The sequence below is a fragment of the Grammomys surdaster genome, unplaced genomic scaffold, assembly GCF_004785775.1.
Source record: "Grammomys surdaster isolate TR1022 unplaced genomic scaffold, NIH_TR_1.0 125606, whole genome shotgun sequence".
Classification (NCBI taxonomy): domain Eukaryota; kingdom Metazoa; phylum Chordata; class Mammalia; order Rodentia; family Muridae; genus Grammomys; species Grammomys surdaster.
Genome location: NW_021620449.1, coordinates 1,523,203 through 1,549,200, shown reverse-complemented (window position 1 = coordinate 1,549,200; position 25,998 = coordinate 1,523,203). Strand labels below are relative to the sequence as shown.

General features: G+C 39.0%; 1 protein-coding gene across 2 annotated transcripts in view; it reads left to right on the top strand.

Annotated features, from left to right (window-relative positions):
* Positions 1-25,998, top strand: part of Lrrfip2 (LRR binding FLII interacting protein 2) — a 102,478-nt gene that overhangs the window by 46,918 nt on the left and 29,562 nt on the right. Inside the window, exons 8-19 of one of the 2 annotated variants that reach the window (XM_028787052.1) lie at positions 5,284-5,325; positions 7,179-7,244; positions 8,753-8,827; positions 10,528-10,578; positions 10,657-10,701; positions 11,364-11,411; positions 11,733-11,786; positions 14,443-14,511; positions 16,621-16,710; positions 20,256-20,300; positions 21,677-21,793; positions 24,714-24,785. In XM_028787052.1, the coding sequence (XP_028642885.1) occupies positions 5,284-5,325; positions 7,179-7,244; positions 8,753-8,827; positions 10,528-10,578; positions 10,657-10,701; positions 11,364-11,411; positions 11,733-11,786; positions 14,443-14,511; positions 16,621-16,710; positions 20,256-20,300; positions 21,677-21,793; positions 24,714-24,785 (774 nt within the window). The remainder of the gene's footprint in view (positions 1-5,283; positions 5,326-7,178; positions 7,245-8,752; positions 8,828-10,527; positions 10,579-10,656; positions 10,702-11,363; positions 11,412-11,732; positions 11,787-14,442; positions 14,512-16,620; positions 16,711-20,255; positions 20,301-21,676; positions 21,794-24,713; positions 24,786-25,998) is intronic. The other variant, XM_028787053.1, reaches the window with a different exon arrangement.

Below are 25,998 nucleotides of genomic sequence, written 5' to 3'. Positions count from 1 at the left end.
TACATACACACAAGCAAAATACTCTTTAAAATTATTTTTATATGTATGAATGTGGTTTTTTTTCTTTTTTTTTTTTTTTGCAGAAAATGCATGCATGTGTTGTATTTCCTACTAGAGGAAGTTTTTCTTACCTCTTTAAATTTTACTTTAAAAAGATTCCACCAAAGTCTACCAAACTTTCAAAGTTGAGAGTCAAGGGCAATATCCCCTCTTTCTGTTAACTAGTTTCTTAGCTTTTTTTTTTTTAATTTCTTTACTTTTTATTATACAGCAACTAGTTTATATTTTAGCTTTTTTTACAAAGAAAATGCTAAGAAAATTATAATCACATGTCATGGTATTGAAATCATAATTCCGGATTTCTTTACATATAAGATGGAATGGTCCAGCAGCTATGTCCACTGTCACAGACTTTAGTTCCGTTCAATTGATATGGCACATCCTGCAAAATTAACTAGTCACACACACAAAAAAAGTCAAATACAGTAAAAATGTACACACAATAAAGGTAATTTACAGTTACAAATAAGGAATGTCATTTATCTTGGCTGTGTTTCAGAAATCTAGGGTCAATAGCCTTATTAGTCAAGGCACAGAAGGATGAGTAAGCACAACTGTCTCTAGGAGTAGGCAAAGTATGGACAATCACTGATGAGGCATGGATGCACGCAACGTATTCAAAATTGCTCAGTCTTGCTACGAAAATTGATCTGAGTTAAAGGAAATTCTGTGGCTTCCCCTATTTTCCACTTCTGGATTACTTCCAAAATCTTTCCATAAAATTGGCAAGGATATCCAAAAGCAATCACTATTTGGGTAAATGAAACAAAATACTTCACTAATCCGAATTGTTAGTTGTGCCTCTTGGAGTTTCTTAGCTTTTATAATGCTCATAGTATGAACTTTCAGACCTTCCTTATTGAGCTGAGTAAATTTGCATATAAACTTGGGGAAGCTGGATTAGGTTAGTTGATTTTTAAGTGTGACCTAAGTTAGGGAACTTTAAGTCAAACCTCCAAAGAAAAGAAATCTGCGCACTTGGGAGGCAGAGGCAGGTGGATTTCTGAGTTCGAGAGTTCGAGGCTAGCCTGGTCTACAGAGTGAGTTCCAGGACAGCCCGGGCTACACAGAGAAACCCTGTCTCGAAAAACAAAAAAAAAAAAAAAAAGAAAGAAAAGAAATCTGCAGTTAAACTGGTAAGGACTATTCCCATGTAGTGGATGGTACTTTAACTCTTCTTTTCTTTAATGGTAGCTATATGTGTTTCCATGGTAGAGGAAGACTCTTTGTATTTTTAAAGTTAATATATGAGGGCTGAAGATGCAATTTAAGTGGTAGAGTTCTTGACTCGAATGTGCAAGGACCTGGGCTTAGTCTCCAGTCCTGGCAGGAGAAAACCTGTGCTTGAACTTGAAAAGTTCTAAAGGAGGCTGGACTCTCTAAATATGTATTTGTACATATGCAGCATATTTGACATGTATAGATTTTACAAAATAAAGTCTGAATGCTCCCTGATAAAGTAAATTACATTTCTTTTAAACAATGTTCTTTGTTTTTGATCCGTCTGGGGATGGAGACCACTTCCAAGTGCTCCTCCACTGAGGCTGAGCCACACCCCCAGCCTTTGAGATCATTCCCTGGTTTGGTTTTAATTAGATGATATTAGGATTCCAACCATTTGGAGTTTCATTTGTTGTTTTGCTTTGGGGTATGTGTTAGTAGCTCTGGATTATTGGCTTTTCAAATGACTACCATTTCCATTAATCTGAACATGTCAGACAGCTTCTGTACTGTGTAAAAAATAAACACTATGGTCTAAAATGGTGACCTAAATATTCTTGTGGTTTACCATATGATTTAAAGGTTTCATTGTTTCTTTACCTGTTTTTGTACGCTTAAGAGTTATTTATTTAAAAGGCTCATACTGTTTACACATTTATTTGGTTTTGAAGTATTAGCAGTACCTAGATGTGGGTCAGGTACATTAAATGGTTTTATGCTGCATTCCTGGGACATTGAACTTTCCATTTGCTCAGTTTCAGAAACTAGTCTGTTGAAAGGTGCCCTTGATAGAAGCTATATGGGTCGAAAGTGCTGTAGACATTAAGACTAAAGATAACACGAACAAAAGAAGCCTGCGACTGAATCCTGACTTGGGGGAGGGACTAGTAAGTCAGAATCTTGGACTGAAAATAGAACTGTCTATGCCTGCCTGTTACTGGGAACAGATTGCTAATAACATGGAGTTAATAAGTCAGTTAGCTACCTTAAAAAAACACTACGAATGTTTGAGTATTGTGTGCACCGAATACAAGAAGACAATGGTAGAGATCTCAAATTAGGAAACAGAGTGGCCTTGAATCAAAGGATAACCACTATCCCTCACTTGTGGGGTTTTTACTGTTTAGTTACTGTTTCTTTAGTCATCTGCTTCTAGCTTTGAAATAATTGTGAACTCAGTTTTTAATTATTCTTTAAACTTGTCTTTTGTTATTTTAATACTACACTGTTTAATTTCACTGAAGAGTTCATCGAAGGATATTACTGGACCACGCTGGAGCAGAGCCAGTATGCCCAAGAGGAGAGACATGATGGTGTGTAATTCTGAGATATGTGATCTTAGATTTCCAGGCATTTATTGTTTGTTTTCAGTATTCTGGACATAGTAACAACAGGAATAGCCTGGTAAGACATGAGCGTTTCTGTTTTGTTTCCTTGTGTAAACTTTAAAGCAAATGTCTCTGAGGATTAAAGCCTTTTCCCCCTTTGAAATCTCGTTTTAGTGATAAAATGCTCTGAGAGAAGCATCTTAGGGGAGGAGAGGGTTTATGTGGCTCACACTTCCAGGTCACAGACCATCACTGAGAGAGGTCATGGCAGAAACTCAAGCAACAGCTTGCCGGCCTCCCTTCAGACACATGCTTAGCTAGCTTCTTTACAAAACTCATGCCTAGGGATGGTGCTGCCTACACTGGGCTGGGCCCTCCCTCCCACATCAGTTAATAAGATAGCATCCCTCCCCTTGCACCTCCCCACCATGTTCCTACAGGCCATTGATCTAGGCAGTTTTCAATCAAGTCTTTCCTCTCAGATAACTATGGGCTATGTCAAGTTGACAAAGCTTGTTAGGAGAAATAAATTATAATAGCATATATAGAAGTATTTTATCCAGAGTCCTTAATATTCTCAATTTTCCTTCTTTTGATAATTTTTAAGTGACATCACTACTAGCTGCCATTTATCAGATAAGTTATGTGTGTGTGTGTGTGTATGTGTGTATATGTATATGAATGTGTGTACGTGTGTGTTTAGTTGTTGATGCATCCACTTGATGGATTTCTCTGCTATATATATTCTGGAATTTTTAAGGCTAGCTGAATCCCCCATTATATTTTGAAAAAAGAAAAAAATGGGAGTACATTGTTTTGATTCTGCTTGCTAAAACACCCTGTCATCTACAGAGAGGATGAGAAGGCATGCGTGCCTTATTGCGGTAGGATAATTCATGTGTAAGCGCATGCGCTTTAATACTGTATGTTTTGGTCATGGATTTTTTTCTCTTTTTTTTTGTAGGATTTTTTTTTTCTCTAAAGAAATGTTTTAATAGGAAAAAGAAATAAATAAAACTTTTATAGAGAAATGTCACATACAACATTTTCAGTGAATTCATACCAGTGGTAAAATTGTACCACAGTCCTATATTAAAAGTCCTACATTTTTGAGGTTTCTGCCATATGTGTTCTAAATGACTATCTAAATACAAATAGACAGGCTTTGTTATATTTGAACTAGTATTTAAATATCTTACTAAAGTTAGATTGTATATTTTATCTTCTAGACTATTTTAAGCTTTATAAAATTATGATCGCCACCAGAAATATATTTTATTTCTTTATCTAGTCTATACAGATTTCTAGCTCTCTGTGTATCATTGAAACACATTTTAGAAAATTACATATAAAACTTATGTATCACTATGTATGTATAATATATATGGCTTGCTTGTTTTTTGAGATAACAGCTCACTGAGTGGCTTAGGGTGTCCTTGAACTTGGTTTCCTATAGCCTCAGTCTACTTATTGAGTGTTGGAATTACAAGTGTGTGCCTAGTCTTATGAAATGATATTAACTCTTCTGTGCACAACATCCTGTGATATTTTTTTCTCCCATACTTCACTTTTTTAAACTGCCAGTTAAATTCACTGAATTGATTTCAAAAGGGAACCAACTTAAATTTAAGAAAACATTACTGTGGGTCAGGGTTTTGAATAATATTTTCTAATGCCCTAACTCAGTGTAAAAATGTAAAGAAAGATATTTTTACAAAATAGTGTTTTTAAATGCTTTGTGATATATGTTTACCTTCGAGTAAGATTGTTTAAAAACTTGTAAGAATGCTGAAGACCCATTGTTAGGAGACTAAATCTACATGGCTGTGTGCTGCATTCCCTGTTAAAGGATCCTACACGGAAATGTGCGTTTTTCTGGTCTTGTTAATTTTCTATGATTTTTTGATTCATGTACTGATATCACTTGCTTGTCTACTGTGCATACCACATTCCGTTCTGGCCAAGTTTCTCATTTTGTTGAGCATTTTCTCAAAGAAATAAGATTTTAGGGCATATGTCTCTTAAGTAGGCTCAAGGAAGTGCTCCTGCTCTGATCCCAGGATTATTCTTTTGCAAGCTAGGTTAGGTAGTGCCCCTCCTTGCTTGGCTCTCTGTCGAAAGATGACAAGCAGTGACAGTAGCCACAGAGAGGAGGAGGAAAGCATCTTTGACCCCAGAATGCTTCTCATTTACATTTAAAGCCTTCCTTGGGCTGTACTGTTCTGTCATATTCTAAGATTGAGTCATCTTACCATTACTGCTTCCGAATTTTGTTATTTGAAAGGGAAATAGAGACTGAGGTATATTTCAGAGGTAAAAGTGCTTGCACAGCATGCACAAAGCTCTAAGTTCAATCCCCAGTGAAGTCCAAAGGATGGGGGTGAGGAGCACAGTCTTTTTGGATGTTTAAGTCTGTCTCAAACTCCAGAGTAGACAAGGCTAGAGTACACATAACTTTGCCTGGCATAAAACAAAGTTTTAATTATACAGACAGTTCAGCAACAATTTCTACTGAAAAAGTAAAGGTTATATCCAAATATAATAGCTTTTGTATTTAATAATCTTTTACTTTTGATTTAGGACTGCTTTGGTTTTAATAATGACAAAGTTGCTTTTTCTCTTATGTTCCTGACTGTGGCGATACAACCAACTTTCCTACTTTTCTGAACTGCAGTATGATACCGTCAAGGACAGAGCATCAAGAGTTTCGTCATTAGTATGTAGTGCATGACTTTGTGTTAAGTGTGAGGTTTTACTTTCTAAACATCAGTTGTTTATAGATTCATAGATTATGACTAACTTTTATGGTTTTGTTATGATCTTTTGGGGGAAGATATGTAACAAAACAAAAACCATTGTTTTTGCAATTGTGGCATAATCTGTTACTAGAATAATAGCTTTTCCCAGAGACTTCAGGATCAGGGGCTGAGAGCATTGTCCAGTGGTAAGGTGCTTTATTTGTTTATTTTTTTTATTTTTATTTTTTTATCATTGCATGGCTGTAGGCTTGCTTCCCAATATTGTAAAACAAAACAAAACCTCCTCAAAATGATTGGAATGCTTAATATAAGAGCCAAGAACCCTGACTGTTACTAAGATCTGTTGTAGTTCCGTCTGTCTTTGAGAGAAGAGCTGGCACACCTGTGTGTACTTACTTGCTACACAGGAGGACTGGTTTGCTTATTTTTTAACTTCATGTTTATTTATTTTGCCTATGTATGTGTTTCACATGGCATATATGTGGAGGTCAGAGGACAACTTTGTTGAAGCTGGTTCTCCTAACATGTGGGTCTCAGGGATTAAACTTAGTTCATCTAGCATCAGGCTTGACAGCAAGCATCTTTACTCTCTGAGCCATCTTTCCAGCCCCTCTGACAGTGTTTTGATGCACCCTGAGCTATAATAGCATGGAGCTGTACTTGATTTTGTGTCATAAACTGGCAGGTTAGTAAATAAAACATCCAGTGGTGATGGGTGGCAGCTGAAGATGACCAAGCATTTTGGCTTGACATGCCGAATTAGCTAAGGAAGTCAAACCGGCTTGTTTTCTTTGGGCCACTATTATGTTGGTAGATTGCTCAAGTTTCTGGACTACCTAGTTTTCACTTAGAATATAGTGAAATATAAAAGAACATTCACAATAAGAAAATGCATTTATCCTTATTGTTGAGTAGTTTTCCTAGAACAGCCAGTTGCCCTTTGTTGTTTCTAGGTACTTGCATCGGCACAGTCTCACTACATAGGCTGAGCTTATTGTCTGCTGGTTGTCTGTTAATAACAGGACTGTCCTTTATCCCCAGGGAAAAGTGATTTTTTTTTTAATGTAAGCATCTTTTCAAAGTACTTTGTGTAAGCTTCAGAACATATATTTTAGGCATTTCTCTTCTAAGGAACATATGTCATGGATCTACGAACTTGGTCTAAGTGTACTGTCTGAGGGCTAGTGAGCTGGCTCAAGGGTTAAGAGTGGTTCCTGCTCTTCAGAGGGCCTGAGCTCAGTTCTCAGCATCTATGTTAGCTAGCTCATAACCATTATAACTCAGTTCTGGGGATCCATGCCCTCTTTGGCATGTGTACACATATGGCATATACATACAAATAAATGCACATAAACTAAATCCAAAAGAAGAATGCTGTCTTGAGCAGTGCCTGTGTGAACTTTGAGTTTATCTACAGCATTGCTTTTGCTTTTGATAAGAAGATTAATGGAGAAGGACTCTCGCCACATATGGCTTCCTAAAGGCAAGGAAGTAGGCATGAGATTTGAGTAAGGTGCAGCGAAGGTCCCCACACACATGCCTCTGACCCTGTGTCTAATAGGTTTCCTTTAGCTGCCCAGACACCAGGTTAGATAGTAGCGGGCACAAGGAGAGGTCAGAGAGAGTGATGTGCTTGAGGCCACATACCTCAGCCTTCCCAGTTCAGTGAGTCCACTACTAACAAACTAGAAGTAGATTGCACGTGCACTGCTCTGTATCATATGCACTGTTGCTATTATTTTATGGTGAGTTTCATTCTTAAAATTTCACTATATGATCTCTAAAGTTAACTTTCAATATTTATTTCCAGAATCATTCTTACAGTCACACCCATGGGATGGAGAAGCGATCCTCTAGTTCTTATAAAGATCCACTGGTTAGTTCTATTTCAGAAGTTTGATCTAGTTGTGGTATTATGGAAAGCAACAAATTACAAGTAGGTTTCATTCTCAAAATTTGTTTTTAGGAACCTGGAATATACTTCCTGGTAGAAAACAGTGAAGTGTGTAATAGACCCTTTCACCTGTGTGATTGCACTGCAGAATGAAGAGGCTTTCCATTCCAGTCACTTGACCAAACATTTCTGTAGAGAACAAATGCTACAGAATTGGGGTGCTTGGAACACCTCTTTCTCCTTATTGTGCCATTGGCAGAAATGTATTCTCTAGCTCCCTGCCAGTTCTGGGATCCCATGGGAGCCTTGGGAGGATGTAGCTAGAGGAGAAGAGAGAGGAAGAATGTAGCTGAAAACAGATTATAGAGGCCTTGGAGTACGGGGCATTGGCACTGTATTGGGAGATACTTTGAAAGCCGTGCCCTGTTCAGCTTCTTCATGGGCAGCTGCTGTGTTCTCGATGCTCTGGCTCTGTGGGCCTGGTTTTCCCACTGCTCCTTGCTGTGACTGTGGTTCCAGCTATCTAGAAACATTGGCACTGGCACCCATGAGACGCCAGCGTGAGGGATGGATCTGCCAACTCACCACACTGTCCACAATGCTCGGCTAAGCCCAGACCATTCTGGCTATGCCTCGAGTACCTGATAGAATGAAGACTTTTAATGCTTAAAGATTATCCAATGGATTTATATCTTTGGAAATGTTTAATTAACAAGATGCCCACACAATTAGAATTGTTATCCAAAATTTAACCTTTATGTAACAACTACTTTAGACTGCTAGAGACACGAGTACATCCGCAGCCATTTTCTCTCCTCTTCTTCCTCCTCCTCTCTCCTCCCCTTCCTCACTCCGCCTACCTTTCATACATGACCAAGCGTTATTGCAAATGTAGCAGGAAAATATCCCGCTCCACTGGCACCTTTGTGGCCAGGTGAGCCGAGGTGCCTGGTTGAGGTGTGAGTGGCAGTGATGGCAGAAGACAGGGCCAAGAGGGTGCAGGTGGGGTAGAGGCAGGGTCCTTCGAGTAGTGTCAGAAGCAGAGAAGAGAGGTTCTAGGCAGGGATATCATACATTTGCTTAACCTCTACCAAGAGGGAGATTTGGGAAGAGATTTCTCTAACCCAGTAATTTATAAAAGTGGTAATTAGACAGTAGCCCTAGGTTTTTCAGGATTATTCTTAAATATGGAGTAAGAGTAATTCCATTATTTGTATTTCATTTTTATTTGAGGGTGTATTGTCTGGTCTTTAACAATAATTAGTAGAGATTGTTTGAAGTAGCTGACCTTTAATGCCCATCCTTCCTAAGACATTTTAAACCATTGCTGCTTGCCCTGTGCTGTGGTCCATTGCTCTAAAGGGCTTGCTCTGAGGAAGAAAGAACCTGTACAGTATCAGATTTTGCCTGTGTGTTCAAAGTTTATTTTGGTTGTGGTTGCATCAAAAACATGTAACCTAAGAAAACTTGTTAAATTTTGCTTTTTGCAGAGTGGCCTCTACTTTGACCAGAGAAACTATAGCAGTCTTAGACATGGCAAACCTGCCTCTACCTACTATTTCCGGGTTTGTTTAAAGATTTTTGTTCTCATGTATCTTAATACATCTCTAACCCCCCATTTTGCATTTTTGCTATTTGTAACTAATCTATGAATGGTTTGGATATATCAGTTTTGATAATTGATTCATATAATCCTCCTTGAGTGCGTCTTCAGAGAGAACTGTTAAATTACCATGCTTGTGATGAAAAATTCAAACAGAAAAAGATTTTGTATAGTGAACATCACATTCTTACTACTTAGGTTATATAGTTTATTTCCTTAATCACAGATTATTTGCCTGTTACCTCATCTATCATTCTATCTTTTGTTAGTTTGTTTTGTTTTTTTTTAGGCAGAGTATCACTATGTATGTAGCACAGGCTCAAACTCCTCTGCCTTAGCCTCCCAGTAGTTGGCATTAAGGTGGGACCACCATGTCCAGCTTCTATCTAGTTTTCTGATTCATTGCAGAGTAAGCTACTGGTATCAATACACTCATTGCTTGGTACATGTGAAAGTATAAGCTACATATAGGATGAGATGGATGTTATTATTTGTTAGAATATTAATGTAATGTTAGAATCTTGTTTTTCTTTTTTGACTGTTTTATGTTTTTGCTTGTTTTGTTTGATTTTGAGACATGGTGTGTTTCTGTAGCTAAGATAGGTCATCCTGCCTCAGCTATCCATATTACCACAGTCAGAAACTTTTCTTTTCAAGACATTTAACTTTTTTTTTTAAAATGGTTTTTCAAGACAGAGTTTCTCTGTGTAGCACTGGCTGTCCTGGAACTCACTCTGTAGAGTAGGGTAGCCTTGAATCAGACATCTGCCTCCCAAGTGCTGGGATTAAAGGCTGTGCCAAAACTGCCTGGCATTTAACATTTAAAGCATGCTTTAATGCGTGGTACCTAGTACATTTCAAAGTATTGAGAAATGGGAGCAAATCTATGTGATAGACACATGCAAGGCTCTGGATTCAGTTTCGAGCACTGAAAATGTTGTCAACTTAAAAACTCCCTGCACACAATTTCTTTCACTATTCTCATTCGTCTAGGTTTAGGGGAAAAGAACTGAAAATTGTGTCTTAAGTCACAGTAGGGAAAGAGATGTAATTTCTTTATAAAGAGTGCTTTTAGTGAGTGAACTCAGCTGGTGAGTGCAGCTTCTCTGGTTAACTAGCGTGCTGTGTCCATGTATGTTTAGAAAGACAAGCTTTCAGATATGTTTGAAAAAATGTAGTGATAGCAGTAACCGAGGGCTTGCTTATTCGTCCTTTATAGCCTGACCAAGCCCACTGGGAGTCTGTCACAAAAGCATCAACAGTGCCCCAGGAGCTTTGGTGGCTCAGAGGCCACCATTTGATATACTTCCAGTGCGGGGTGGTAGGGTAGGGGGTGGGGGTGGGAGGCTTTTCTTGTGTGCATTCCTGGGTCCTTATCTTGCACCCTGCCAATAATTTGATGGTACCAAAAGGTTGTCGACATATTGATGGACAACAGTTAGAAGTGATTTCCTATCTCATCTTTAACAGTTAGCATTCAAAAAGGTTTTGGTGAGTTTTCCTCTTATTTCATATGTCTTTACACTACTTTAAGTGCTTGGGGCTGACTAATGAAGTTATGGAATCAAAAATCATAAACTTAAAGTCTTCTGCTTGCATGAAGGGGAATGCCTTCTTCTGCCTTTGTTTTTGCTTATTCCTGTTGTTCTGCCTCTCTTACAGTCTTCTTCCCTGTGCAGTGAGCCGATGGGGACCTCCAAGAGTCAGAGCAGGGTCAGTACTCTCCAAGGGCACATTGCTGTCTCAGCTCCCTCGACTTTCTTTAGGTTTAATCAGTGCACTTTTTCATAGGCTTCCCCTACTGTAACTTCTGGTCTGCTGAGAAGTACCAGTCTGGTTTGTATTTCCTTCTTCCAGAGTGTGCTCTGCAGTAGGGCCACTGTCAGGGGCTGAGCTGTGTAGCCTTCCTGCCATGTGCCCTGCAATGTATGCTCTGCCTGTGCTTAGGGTACAAAACTTAGGCATGAAAAATACTCCTGTTCTTTGCTAATGTAGAAATGGATGACTTTGGTTAGCTTGTGTTTATACTCTGTTTCCTGTAAGGAGAGAGACTCCTCTGGAGCCTGCCACACTCTCATGGTTTTCTTTGGTTATGGCTATGACCCCCCAGCTATGGCAGTCAAAATCTATTAAGCAAGCTGAATTAAAGCATAACCAGTAGCTTTGTGTGACATGCCAGTTGTCCGTGCGTGCTTCTAGCTGATTGTTGTTCTGTGTCCAGCTTCAGACTGGAACCCCAGGAGTGCTTATAATTCTTTTACTTCCTGACTGTTTGCTTCCTCGCATTATAACGTGAGGGTGAAAGAAAATACTGCAGTGTTTTTTTCTAACCAAGTATATTGATGAATAATGAAACTGATACAGTGAACCATATATGTAAGTGAATGTAACACACTATCTCTTAAACATTTTTTGAATTATGAAGTTCCAAAATAATAAATATATTTTCAAAACAACTCCGGTGTTAAATAGATAAATAATATTCTTTTGTTCTTCAGGCATCATTGTATGATGGTGGATTATATAACCCTTATGGTTCTCGAACTGTAAGTCTAAATGGGGAAGGTGGTGGGAGGGATACAGGAAGGGACAGACCCTATACTAGAAATTGTGACACATTCACTTAGCCAGTTATGAGAAGGTGACTACTAGAAGTTAGGAGGTTACATATGAGGGGAGTCTATAGAAAAACTCCTTGGGAACATTTTATCCCCATCTAAGGGTGAGTGTGAGGTGGGTTGTCAGACCAAGGAAGAGCAGCTCTTTTCACCTTGAGCATCAAGAGTTAAGAGTAGGGTCATTGTACTCCCAGCAGAGAAACTGAGCTGGCCATTGTTGTAAAACCTTTCTTCTTGGAAACTTTATAGCCATCTGAATACAGTTACTACTCATCCAGAGCAAGTTCCTCCAGAAGCAGTCCTGTGGTGAGCTAATGTCTCTGCATGCTTTAGGAACGTTTAGTTGTTCTGCAGTCACACTTTGGGATGGAGTGATGTGTTTCACCATCTTGTGCATGGATTATGTGCTCCTAAGTCCATACAAATCAAGTACTAACCTGTGTTAACCTGTGTGAACCCGAGTGATTGCTTAACTGAGTCTAGAATTGAGCCCATTGAGTAGCCTTAAAGTCTTTGAATTGCCATTTATGAGAAACACTTTGTCTCTCAAGAATTGATATTCCTGTCGGGTGTGCTGCTCTGGGCTTTCCCTGCTTCTGTTCCCATGTTGTTTTCCCTTGGTTACCAAACCTTCTGTCTGTGAAGTGGTGGGAGAGGTGAAACAAACCCAACTCTTAAACCTTCTCCTTCTGGAACGGCTAAAGTTTATTTTGTAGTTTATGAGTAAGTGATGTTAGTAAATCCAGAGTAACATGGAACCTGTTCACATGTATACTTTCAGAGATGTTCTGGACATGTATGAGTGCTTTTCATTTTGACCACAAATGGCTTCCTTTCCAGTATGTGTTACTCCTCTATGTTTCTTAAAGGATGTTGTGTCAGTGCATACAGATTTATAGCATCCTTTTTTTGACATTATTATTTTTAACAATAAGTTATGCCCCTTTTCAATTATTGTCACTTTGAGATGGTTACATATTATCAAATCTTTTTAATGTCAGCGTACTATCCCACAAAGGCGTAGATAATCATTTTAGTATTGATGGTCATTTAGATTGTCAGACATTAGCTGTGTGTACACATGAGCTGTACATTCACATATGGAGGTCAGAGGTCAGTGTCAGGTGTCTTTGTTAATTACTCCCCTCTACCTTCTTTGTTTAGATGGAGTCTCACTGAACCTAGAGATCACTGTTTTGGCTAGACAGGCTGGCCAGTGAGCCTGAGAGCCACTGTCCCCAGTGCACATAGTTCCACCCTGGCTTTGACATGAATGCTGGGAGTCCAAATTAAGGGCCCCATGCTTGCAGAACAGACACTTTACCTATTGAGCCATCTCCCCAGCCCTATGATGAACACACATTCTCTGTTTGCCTCTGTCTCTATTGTTCTCTCCCTTGTACACACACATACGTGCCAAACAGAGTGTATACTTACATGAGTATATCTGCAAGACAAGTTGTGTATCAGGAAATAATAGGAATTTAAGAGCATATGTGCTGTTTAAAAAAATATTTATTTTTGTTTTATGTGTATAAATGTTTTGCCTACATATATGTGTGTGTACCATGTGCATGTCTGTGCCCTTGGAAGCTAGAAGAGGATATTATATCCTCTGGAACTGTACTTATAGGAGATTGTGAACTACCATGTGGCTGTGGGAATCAAACCCTGGTCACTTGCAAGAACAGCAGGTGATCTTAACTGCTGAACCATCTCTCTAGACTTCATACTCTTTGAGATGGGGCCTTTCTGTGTAGCTCTCGATGGTTTGGAGCTCACTATGTAGACTAAACTGGCCTCAAACTCAGAGGTCCACTGGCTTCTGCTTCCCCTAGTGTTGTAACTAAAGGTGCGGCCACCATGCTCAGCGCATATGCGTTTCAATTTTGCTATCTATGGCCATATATTGACAACTAAAAAGACTATACTAATTTACATTCCAAAGCAAATGATTTCTTTAGGTATACTGTATTGTTATCCTTACAGATTATCCCAAATTGGAGAAATTATTATTAATAATCATTAAGATTACTTTATGGCAGGTAAAATATGAGTTTTCTTGGCTTTCTTTTATGTTTATGTTTGTAGTTACAGCCATCTGAGTTGCAGTTCTCAGATACCACTCCTGTACGTAATAAAAACTCGTGTGTGTGTATTTAGGGGATAAGGGCTTTTCACAAAAGATGGATGCTTCCTTTTAACCCACTGTATACTCAAATTATACTTGGCAGTTTTCAGACCTAGTGACATTTTTAATATGCCAAATGTAGTAGCCTCCCCTGCAAAAAACTTTTGATGGCACACTTTCAAAAACAAGTTAGTGTAGATCCTTGTTCTTGTGAGCTGGCTAGATTCTATTTCATTTGCAATTTGGGTTCAGAATTTCTAATGTAATGATGCCAGAATGGCATCTTAGTGACATCAGAATGGAGATAAGCTACTTACTTGTACCAATTGAGTCTTGCCAATGCAGTGGGAAGAACACAGCCCTGTCAAGGGGATAACAGTACCGTCACTGCTAGCTGCATAGGAATGAGAGCCAGGAAATGAGTCACTGCCTCAGAGCTTTGCTGGTAGGAACTTCTTTGACATATGTTATTTCATCTTAAAGCATCATTTTTTCCCCCAAATTAAAATCTTAAGTGTATTTATTGACCTCTCAAGGGACCACACAGATCTGCAAGTCTTCCTTGACTGGTTTTGTCTAGTTTATTCATACCCTCACCATCATTAAACTTAAATAAAAGATGGAGTTTTACTTTATTCATTGTGCTTTGGGGAAGTATTTTGGTTTTTAAGGATAGTTCATTATGTCCTATAGCAGTTTATCTCCTTAGTGCTGCACAGTGGTGCATGCTAATTGTAGTGCTCACGGAGTGTGGCCTCCTGAAACGCGCCAGTGTGTTTACAGCCGGTGAGACCCACAGAGAAACTGAGTCTGTTTTACTTTCTGTAGCCCTTCGATGATGACACCGAAAGCATTGTGTCTTCTGAGCGTGCCAGTCGTGGGCGAAGGGAGAGTGTGGTGAGCATGGTCTGCATGCAAACAAACAGCTTTTACATGACAACAGTGCATGATTATGTGAAATTTGCTGCAAAGTAAAATATGTATTTGACAAAGAGAGCATTTTCCTTACATACAGCTTATGTGAACAGCTTGCTTTGTAAAGTGGTCTTGAAAATGAGTCAGAGATTCACATGCTTTATGTACAAATCCTTTATGGAAAAACTTTCATTTTATTTTTTGTTTCCTTATGCATACCTATTTATCTGTTTATTTTCCAAGACAAGCCTGTCAAACGAGAGTCACATTTGTACTATCGTATGGTACTTGTAACTGAAATCTGGGGGTCAGGGACGGGCCTGTTGCTTCTTGTACGTAAGCGGAGCCAGTGCGTGTCCAGTTCTTAAGATTGTGACCTTTGTTACCTGTTGATGGCAAGGTTTTAAAACATCAGTTCAGACATTTACCTAACAAATCATTGTAGACGCTGTAATAGCTTCATGTTATTCTTTAAAGAAGTTGGAAATTTTCTGAGTGACATTTTTGTTCTGATGTGGAAATTATAGAGTAGAAGATGGTTTGTCAGCTTGGAGTTAGAATAAAGAGGCCTATGAAGCTATAATTCCTTCCAGAAAAGTAGTCCACTTAGTGCAAGCAGAATTAATGTGGATGGTTATAAACCCACAGTTCTCATAGAGAAGGAAGCACCACATGTTTAAGTGAGATAAATTCATCTAATTAAAGCAGTTGTGGTCCCTTATCAAACCATGCAATGCTCCCACTCATGGCTGAACTAGAAATAAAAGTCAGAACACCTGAAAGCATCTTGGAAGCAGCAAATGGAAAGGGTAGTAACTGTCCAGTGATGCTGCTGGGCTTGCCTCGACCTTCACAGCCTGTTAGTTGTTTCTGTACAATGGGAATCTAATTGCTGTCTACTTGGTTGTTAGGCTTAATAAATGTTTTCAGTGAATAACTATGGAAGATAACTTTCAAACTTGTAAGGTAGTTGGTGCAAATAAATATTAGTATATATAAATCAAGTTGTAATACTATTTTAAAGAATAAAAATATCATTGCTTGATCTTGTTGGCCTTTAGCAGACTTCATACTTTTAAGACTGGTTTGTCCCTACGGATGGGTTTCTGAATTCACTTTTTGGTGAGGAGTTTTAAAGCAAGGCAGGCAGCTTAAGAATCACTGTGAAGTAGGTGGTGATGGATGGTACACACCTTTAATCCCAGCACTTGGGAGGCAGAGATAGGTAGATCTCTGAGTTTGAGGGCAGCCTTATCTACAGGGTGAGCTCCAGGACATCCAAGGCTACCAAAAGAAACCCAGTCTCAAAACAAACAAACTAACCAACAGAATAACTGATGAGTGGGGATAGGCATTTGATAGGTGTTATGGAGTGCCTGTTATACCTGAGGCACTGTGTTAAGTGCTAGGAGTGATGTGTCAAATCAAAGAGGACAGATCTCTGAGCTTATCTCCTATTAGAGACATAGAGATAAACTAGTGAAGAAGGAACACAGATGGAAGACAGCTCACGGTGTGAGGAGAAGGCAGGTGCATGTGATGGCACACTTCAGGGTGGGTATGTGAGAGTGACCTTGGAAGAGTCTTCAGAGACTGTGACTTCTCATACAAGAGACTCAGTTGTGGAAGAACAAGAGAAGGGACTTTCCAGGCCAGTCTTCATTATTTTGTCCAACAATTCCTGATATAATGATATGTGAAAAAGGAATTGTGGAAATTGAGTATTGCCAGAGTTGATAGCTATAATGAGTTATAATATTAAAAAATATAGTAGAGGTCTGATAATAGCTGGGAACACTGCCCTCCCCAGTTGAAGGTTCCCAGGGCCTTCAGTGTGCAAGGTTTGTCATGAACTCAGGCAGAGAATGGCTTCTATCACAGAATTGCATTTGATGCTGCAGAAGGCTTGTTTTAGGAGCTTGTTTTAGGTACCTCTTATTTGCTTTTTGAAATAAGTTAACTGTAAAAGTTTTCTCATTTCATGATACTTCACCAAACATCATATTAAAGCAAGTGCACAATTTTCCAGTTTTAGCTAGTGTTCTTTCTTCCTTTCTGACTTTAAAGTGTTTCATTTTCTCTGACTGAAAGGTTTCTGCTGCCGATTACTTTAGTCGCTCCAATCGTAGGGGAAGCGTTGTCTCTGAGGTGGATGATGCCGGCATCTCAGACGTGGCCAGCGTGAGTGTATTGCATGGGTTCATTGTGTTGTTGCAGGCGTGTGACTAACAGCTGCTGTAGTAGTTATTTTTAAAGTTAGGAATCAAATTAACTCCTTAAACATTTACTTGAGCATATTAACATGAAATATAAGTGTTTTGGAATATGTTTGTTAAAATGTGCTTAAAAACACCCTTTCCCTCTTACCCCGTGGAATCCCTCCAGAGCTCGTCAGTATTTTCGGTGAGTCCTGATATCACTGCTTATTGTATTTGGGATGTTTTTCACTGTTCTTTTCTCTGACTTATTCCAGAGCCAATCCATTTACATCATATCATTTCCTAATAAACAGTTTGATATGCATACCTAACAGACCATTCCTAAGGAAATAAGTACTTTTCTAATACCCACTCATACTTGGCTCATATTCAGATGCTTCAGGCTCACTCCTTGTCCCCCCTCTTGGTTTTGATAAAGATATAAAGTTATAGATAGACTTTAAAAGCTGAATAATAAAATGTTACTTAGTAAAATGCCACTGATTTTCTGTTTTAAAATGGACTCTGGTGTGGGTCTGAGGCACCCTTCCTAGCTGTTCCCAGCTGTGGGGACTGCGTAGAAGCAGAGTGCCCATGGTAACACCTGTATACTCACCATTTAGGTACATTGTGACCTGCCTTCTGTGCGCATCTCTCCACCCTCCATCCCCAGCTGGCACCACACAGACAAGCCCTGTTCTAATTGCCCAGCACTTTGGAGGGGATGAAAGGTAGCAGTTCTTCTGGAAATGCAAAGATTGATTTTTGTTAGCACTTCACTTATAGTATGAAGTAGCTATTTCTGAACTATTTTAATCCTAGAAAAGAATTTAAATTATTTTAATTGCAGTCCTAGATATTCCACATTACTAGTTCTTAAATCTGGCTATATAGCAGTCTCATCTTGCTGTGGATTGTCCACATATAAAATTAAAAGGTGGTTTCCTAGCTATTCTCTGAGATGCTGTCCATTTTACTAATCTGCTTAGTAACCTTGTTTTAATTTTGAGAAGATTTTATTTTGTGCATGTGTGTTCGTGTGAGCATTAGTATGGAGCACGTGTGTGGGTCAGAGGACAGCTCACAGGAGTTGTTTGTTGTTCTCCTTTCCTGTGGTCCTGGGGATTAGACTCACAGTACTGATGCTCAGTGGTGAGTGCCTACCTGCTAAGCGAGCTGTGCCATTGGTCCACTGGGACCTGCTTTCCCCTGTAAATATAATTGACTTTGCTCTACATACCTGTTCTCTCGATAGCTTCACTTCTGCCAGTCTCACAATTCATGATACCTGAATTAGTGGTTATATCCCCTGTATATTCAGTTGTTGGCAATTTGCTTTAGTAATTGTGTACAAATGAAGAACTTTACAATTTGTCTTTTCCTGCCTCTATTAATTAAATAGCTCTTTCATATAAGCAAAAGATTGTCTAGGACAGGGCTTTCCAAGTATTCTTGTTATTTTATAGCCTGTGAGCCATTGTAGTTTGTATTTTTAAGTGCCTATAAAATACAGTTACCTTTGCCTTTTGATGATGTCCTCTAAGCTAGCAACTCTCTCTAATTTAACAAGTATATGCTTCAATTCACCTCATTGAAGCAGATGAAAAGGGGATTTATATTGGTCCATCCTTTACTGTCCCCAGTTCTGCCTTTGAAAGATGCTTTCCAGCTGTTGTGTGTGGGCACACTGTATGCTCACAGGATAATAACCTTGGACTGAGGAGATGCTGGAAAAGGTGCCAGCCAGGTCTACAAAACTACAGGGTTCATATGTTGTAACCTCTTGTCTTGCTCTGTGGGTCAGGCTAGAATAAAGGAAAATAAAAAGATATAAATGTGCTGACTTACTATTCATTGCATCTGCTTTTGAAAGAAATCCTTAGCCAGGATCATTTCAGGAAATTATTGAAGTCATTGTTCATTTCCCTTCTATGGTTATAGAATCAGATCCACTTTCTGTGTTTTTTTTTTCTTTAAACAACTTTCAGATAACCTTATTATTAGGTTGAGTATTCTTAGTAGGAAAACTCAAAATAAAAAATCATCCTGTTCTAAAATCTAAAGGTTGTTGAATATTGACCTGGTGTTTTATAATCTGGGTTGCAGTCAGACTTCAATTACACTAAAAATAATATATAAAGTTAACTTTAACTGTCATATATAAAATGTGAAGTACAGGTTTATTCTGTGTTTAGATTTGGGTACCATCCCCAAGAGATAAAATTATTTCCACAATTGAAAAAAAATCCTAAATTTGAAATACTTTTTCCCCCCAAGTATTTCAAATGAAGGACATTTATTAGAAGTTAATGGGTAATTGTGATTCAATGAATGCATTTAATAAACCACACTGTCAGCATTTTATTTAGAGTGTCCTTCTATACCTTGAGCATGAGTACATTTTATTGCATTTAAAAGCCATTTCAGTGTCTGGCAGGTCCTTTCAGTCTTGACTGTAAACATTGCTTGTCATTGCAATCCACCTTTAGAGACTCTGGAAGCTTTACAGTGTGAGCCTCAGAAGAGAGCCTGAAGGAGTCTCTGGCCGAGTCACTGCAGCCAAAATACTTGGATTGCGGCATGGCTGCTTTATGCTGGCTTACCAATTCCTCACGTTTGGCTCATGATCAGTTTGAGTTGCTACAGTTGGACTTTGTCAGAATACAGTGAGCACTGTAGTCAGTGTTGTGGTACTTCAGTGATGCAGCCTCTGAAATATATGATTATTCCAAAGTGACAGTCTGGTAAAAGTGAGTGAGTTTGGGGGTCATTTTATAGGAAAGGTGATATGAAGAAGGATTTCAGATGGACTAGACTATTTTAATTTTGAATATTTCTTTTCTCATTAACGTATTAGCAGAAATGAATTAGAAAAATAAGGCAGTTTATGTAGACATAAGGTTTGCATGACAGAGATCAGACAACAAACAAATGGATCAATGTAATAGTGTGGGAATAAGACATTCTACGAAGAAAAGTGAAGTAGGGGGAAAAGGAGCGAGAAATGTATCTGGGATGTTGTTGTTGAGATTTTGAGAGACTTGGGTTGTGATTGTCCTTTGTAGAGCAGGGCTTGGTGGGGAGAAAGGCCAAGTTTTATAACCTTTTGTATTCTTTGAGTTTGCTGTGTAAAAAGAAAAGTTTATATAACCCTTTTTGTCATTAAATAGTTTTATGCATTATTCTGTATCTTAATAATGTTTACATTTTGTATTGATGTCTGCAGTGTTCACACTGAGGTTTGTATGTAGTTTTCTTTAATGTGTTTTAAGTACCATGAAAAGAAAAATCTGTCTAAACAATCTAAAAATTTGAATCTATGCTGCTTGCTTTCTGCCGATCTTCTTTAGGATGTGAACTAAAGGTTTTTGACACTTTGTCATAACTTTTATTCTAGTTTTAATGTGTTCATTTTGATTCCACACGTCACCGAATTTAGAACGCACCATTGAGATTGCTTTTCTCCTCCCAAAACAAGTCAACAATGCTGAGTGTCTTCTTGATTTGTATCTCTTTTTTTTTTTCTAGTTGGATGAAAAATCTGACAAACAGTATGCTGAAAACTACACCAGAGTGAGTATCAGGTTCTTGACGGATGGAGCTCTTGGGGTCAGTCCCAGGCTTCCTGTGACTCTCTTTCTGTTCAGCACAACTGGCCGACAGAGTGGTTCTTCCCCTCATCTATTTCCTGTTCTTGACCCCTCAAAATTCCTGCAGCTTTAGATCATGTGAAAGTCTGACGAGGAGAGAAGAGTACGTTCATTTCACTGGACGTCATCCTAAAGCTCTTGGCTTTGATTCCCAGTCTCTGAACACTGACATTGAGAAGCCATTAAACATGGGAACTAAGTGTCTAGGAATAGACCAGCAAACTCATAGTTTTGATTGTTTTTCTTGTAGCTAAATCACTTCTGTAAGGAAACTCGGGTAGCTTCCTTGTGGAGGAGTGTTCTGCAGTAAAGTTCTTTTTCTTAAACAGTTTTCTGGTTGTTGTTCTTTTGTTTTGTTGTTTTGAGACAGGTTTTCTCTGTGTTATGAACTCACTCTGTAGACCAGGCTGGCCTCAAATTCACTGAGATCTTCCTGCCTCTGCCTCCCAAGTGCTGGGATTAAAGTCATATGCCACCACCATCCAGCTTCTTAACATATTTTTAAGAAGTTAGGAAAATGTTGTGCTGTATTAAATTTTATAATGCAGAGCAGAACTATAAGCCTATGTGATTTTAATTTTTTTTAGCCACACTCTAGAAAAAAATAAAATCGATTTAAATAATATTCAACCCAAATAACCAACACATTTCAATATAAACTCAACTGAAATGTTTTGTTTTGTGATGATTGAGTCAGGGTCTTTGTATGTAGCCTGAGCTGACCTTGACCCCTACCTCAGCCTATTGCTGGACTTAGAGTACTGCAGCAGTCAATAACACTCTACCAAGATGACTATGGTGCATTTTGTCCACTGTTTTTTTTCTGCAGAAAGCCTTTAAAGTCTTGTGTACATTTTATGCTTACATCTCATTGGAATCAGCTCCATTTCAAGTGGTGTCCTGTGACACTCGACAAGTCTTCTAGATAGTACAGTTTTCTGCTGTCTATTAGTCAACAGTGTGGCTTTGGGAAGAGCAGTCTAAATTCATAGCAGTGTATTATGTTCTTGCTCTTAGCCAAAAATAGTTCATCTTTCTTAGCAAAGGTGTGATGCTTAAGCAATGTAGGGACCAAAGTAGAGAAGTACTAATTAGACATTAGTTCTGAAACAGCTGTTAGCCTGACAGCTCACCCATGCTTGAGACCACATGGGTTGCACTTGGTCCCTGTTGACTGAGTTAATAGAATGTTGATCCTAGGCTATCAACTGTCCCCACTGCCCTGCCCCTTGTTCCATCTTCACAGCAAATGTTTGATGACACAGCTCACAAGTGTCATTTTTTCCCCCTCTTTTTCAGCCTTCATCTCGAAATTCTGCCTCAGCAACAACGCCTCTAAGTGGAAACTCATCCAGACGGGGTAGTGGGGACACCAGCAGCTTAATAGACCCAGACACCTCGTTAAGTGAACTGCGGGTAAGCTACAGGTCGTCTGCCTTTGAAAAGCAGCTTTGGATTTTGTAGTCCATGGAACTTTTAACATTTTATGTGACTTATGAGGAACAAAATAGGGTTTCTGTAAAGACATGGTCATCAGAGCTCAGAAATCTTACCTGAATATTTCAGAGCTGAGAGGAGCAGATTAGATTATTCTTTCTTTAGTTTTCTCTTCTGAAGATTTGATGGCATTGTAATGGATTCTGTCAGTGCCAAACAGTAATGTTATCTATATGAAAGTAATTCTTTAAGAATGACCTTGCCATGTTTTAAGTGGAAAATATTTGGGCTTACAAAGAACAACAGACTACAAGAAGGAATTATTAGTCTTTTGAGCCATTATCATATTAGGTACTTGAATACAGGTTCTCAGTTTTCCATAGTAATAAAAGTATAATATTTGGATAACAGAAATACCTGAGCTAGTGGAAAGTTTATTTGATCCATCAATTAAGTCTCCGAATTTATTAACCCATTTATTTTGAAGATGGGAATGTACCAAACAATTATTTTTGACTGTCTTATTTTCTGAATTTGTTATCTGAAGAATGGATCAAGACTTGTGAGAAGAGTTACATTCATTTGCTTGCTCACTTGTTCACTCACTCAGTCACAGTTTCTGAACACTTGGCAGTGGACATGTAGACAGCTGGTCATAATCTGGCCTTCAAGAGATCACTGTCCTTTAGAAAGAAAAACTGATTCGTATCAGTTGAACCAGCTAATAGTGTGCAGTTGTCCCAAGATCAGGATAAATTAGTTTAGAAAGGCATCACATTAGACAAGGAAAAGAGAGCAAAGGCTTTCAGAGAAGCAAGCTCCGAGCTAAGACTTGAAGGAAGAATAAAAATGAATAAAGCATAGAAGCTGAAGGGAGAGTCTCTCTTGAATGAGTTCAGAGAACTTGAAAGACATTGGTACAGAATGCTTGCCAATGTGATTTGATTTGCATTCATTTTTATATATCCTTCCTATCTATCTATCTATCTATCTATCTATCTATCTATCTATCTATCTATCTATCTATCTATCTATCTTATTTATTTGGGTTTTTCGAGACAGGGTTTCTCTGTGTAGCCCTGGCTGTCCTGGAACTCACTCTATAGACCAGACTGGCCTTGAACTCAGAAATCCACCTGCCTCTGCCTCCCAAATGCTGGGATTAAAGGCGTGTGCCACCACTGCCCAGCTATTTAGTGTATTTATATGAGTGTGATACACCAGAAGAGGGCATCTGATCTCATTATAGATGATTGTGAGTCACCATGTGGTTGCTGGGAATTGAGCTCAGGACCTCTGGAAGAGCAGTCAGTGCTCTTAACCACTGAGCCATCTTTCCAGCCCCTGATTTGCATTGTTAAAAGTAACTCTCTCACCACAGTCCTGAGGGAGAATACCACCCAGGGCTTGAACAGTGAGGATGTAGTGGGCAGATGAAGACTTTTAGGGGAGAAGATGTAAGAAATTGGCCCTGAAGTTAATTTATAGCACTAAGATTAGGGTGGGCAGTAAGTCAAGAGATGGAGTATCAAACAGATAGCTGACTTTTTTCCTTCCCTTTTCTTTTTGTAAGACTGAGGTTGCTTATATTTCCGTGGGTTGGCTTGAGCAGGTGGAAAGGGAAGCTGAGAGTTGAGGGAGAACAGACAGTAGCTGACAGCAATGTTGGAGGTGAGAGGAGAGAGAGCGGGCTACCTGAAGGGTGTGCCTGTGACCATGCCTTTCTACTGCCAAGTAGCAGAGGAGGTTGGTTGTGAAATTGCAAGACAGCAGAAGACTGTCTAGAGGAGTTCTAGAACAGTAGCAGGGAGGAGAGTTGGCCAGGGCAGTGGAGTTCTTTGAGCTCTTACTAATGACCAGGCATAAATGCTGAGGACACAGATGTTTCATAAGGAAAAGACTTGCCTTTAGGGGCTTCATTCTCATGTGACAGAAGGACATTGAGACAAGCTATTCCATCCTTGGACTTAGGCAGCTCCTGTATAGCCCTTGGCATTTGTGTAGTATTTTTCCCTTGGAAGACTAGCCTCTGAGGAAGAGGTGGTTTTAGGTCCTAGTGCCTAACTCCTGATGGGCTTGGCCCCTAGCAAAGTAGTTGTTGAATAAATCAATGAGTACAAGACTAGCACACCTATCCAAGAGGGAATGAGATAGGCAGGGAAATCACAGAGCAAGATGCTCTCCAACAGCCAATTCTGTGCCATTGCTGCACTCAGAGCCCTGATGCAGTTATAGCCCACCTTGATGTTGCGTGGCGTGATTGGACACAAGACATAATATTTTCCATTTAAAGTTTGGCCTATTTAAAAAATATTATGGAAACCTTTGGAGCAGATGCTCTTGTCACCACTTAGATGTGTCCTCAGAACAGGATCTCTCATTGGAAATTGTTCTCATTGTGTATAACTTCCCTCTCTTTCTCCCAGTTAATGTGCTTAGTACCTATGTAATTTAAAAGTGACTGAGTTCTTACATATACTATATTACGTGTTTTGAAACTTATGCATGAAGAGTAAAATTTGCTTCTAATTAACTTACTACATAGTTTATTAGTTGCAAGTGAAGTATTATACTAAAATATTTATGATTTATAAAATTTAAAAACTTAATTTAAAAATGTTAGAATTAATATACATTTAAAATATATATATTTATATCCTGGTTCCTGTTTTCTAGTGCTGTCTTTAAAAAAATTCAGTGCCAAGAAAGTACTAATACTAGACTAATTTCTCCAGTTCTGCTGTTGGAAGATTTGCCTTTTGCTGTGTTTTGAGAGTGGTGGATGTTTGTATTTTTATATTTAATTTCTCTAGTTTTAGATGAACTAAGTTGTGTCTTCATGTGATTTTTCTGAGTTTTGAGATACATTTGTACGATGGTTCCTTCCTGTGTCCTGCAGGACATCTATGACCTGAAGGACCAGATACATGATGTAGAAGGGAGATACATGCAGGGGCTTAAGGAACTGAAGGTACAGGGCTCCTGCTGCAGCCCGTGCATGCTCTGTTGCAGAAGTGTCGGTAATGGTGGCTCCAGCATCCTAGTAACCGCTGCTCATAGCTTTACTAACAGTGTCTGTCCGTCCTTCAAGCATGTGCTTAACCTGCAAAGCACAGTCAAGGGAAGCTTGCAGTCTGGGCTGATGTTTAAATGTTTACTGTGGGTTTTGGGAGGAGGTATTCTGAGCATAAGATATTATAACTCGTACTTTTTTGTTGTTTTGAGACAGGGACTCTGTAGCCCAGGCTGATCCTAAGCTTATGGTTGTCCTGTTCTGGCCTGGCTGCTGGGATTGTAGCTGTATGCTGACACACTCAGCTCCTTACAATCTTTACTACTTGTAAAATATTTGGTTGTCTCTTGGATCTTAACCACACAACATTAGACAAACACACATATTCTAAAGATATTTTTGTTGAGAACTGAACCTTGCAATTCTTCCTAGCATAATCACTACCTGATTCTGTCACCAAGTCCATTCTAGTTAGTGTGGAAGGAGGAAGCATTGCTCTGCCCCTTTGAGAAGAAGGGACGTGAAGCAAGCACACTGATTCTCCTCTTGCCCGTATGTCAGTTAAGAAGGATGACATGTGTTTAGTGTCTTAATGAACTTGGTGCTGGCCAGATGTCTCAGTGAGTAAAGCTGCTTGTTGCCAAGCCTGACATCCTGAGTTGGATCCCTGAAACACACATGGTAGACGTGAACTGACACCTGCAGGTTGTCCTCTGCCTGCCACATGTGTGCCGTGGCATACAGATAATAATAAGTGTAATTTAAACATGTTTTAGAGATCTAATCTTTTAAAAATATATTTTTTATATTATATAATTAATAATTAATAATTTGGAGGCCAATTTATATAACTTTTTATCTGTTCCCAACAAAGATGTTTGCCAGTGTGAATGTGTCAGGGAGACCCTCGGTTGTAAATGGCATTTGATTCTGCCCACGTCCTCTATATTTCAGTTTTAAGTTCAAGCTGGATATGATGAAAAAACTAAAGGGGTTTTGTTTGTTTGTTTAAGCCAAACACCAGCAAGTATCTACAAGAGTAAATGCAAGGCATTCCAAATGTGACTCAGCACATGCCACATAGCAAAAGGTGACTCAGCACATGTCGTGAGTGACAGACACACACACACACACACACACACACACACACACACACACACACACACACACA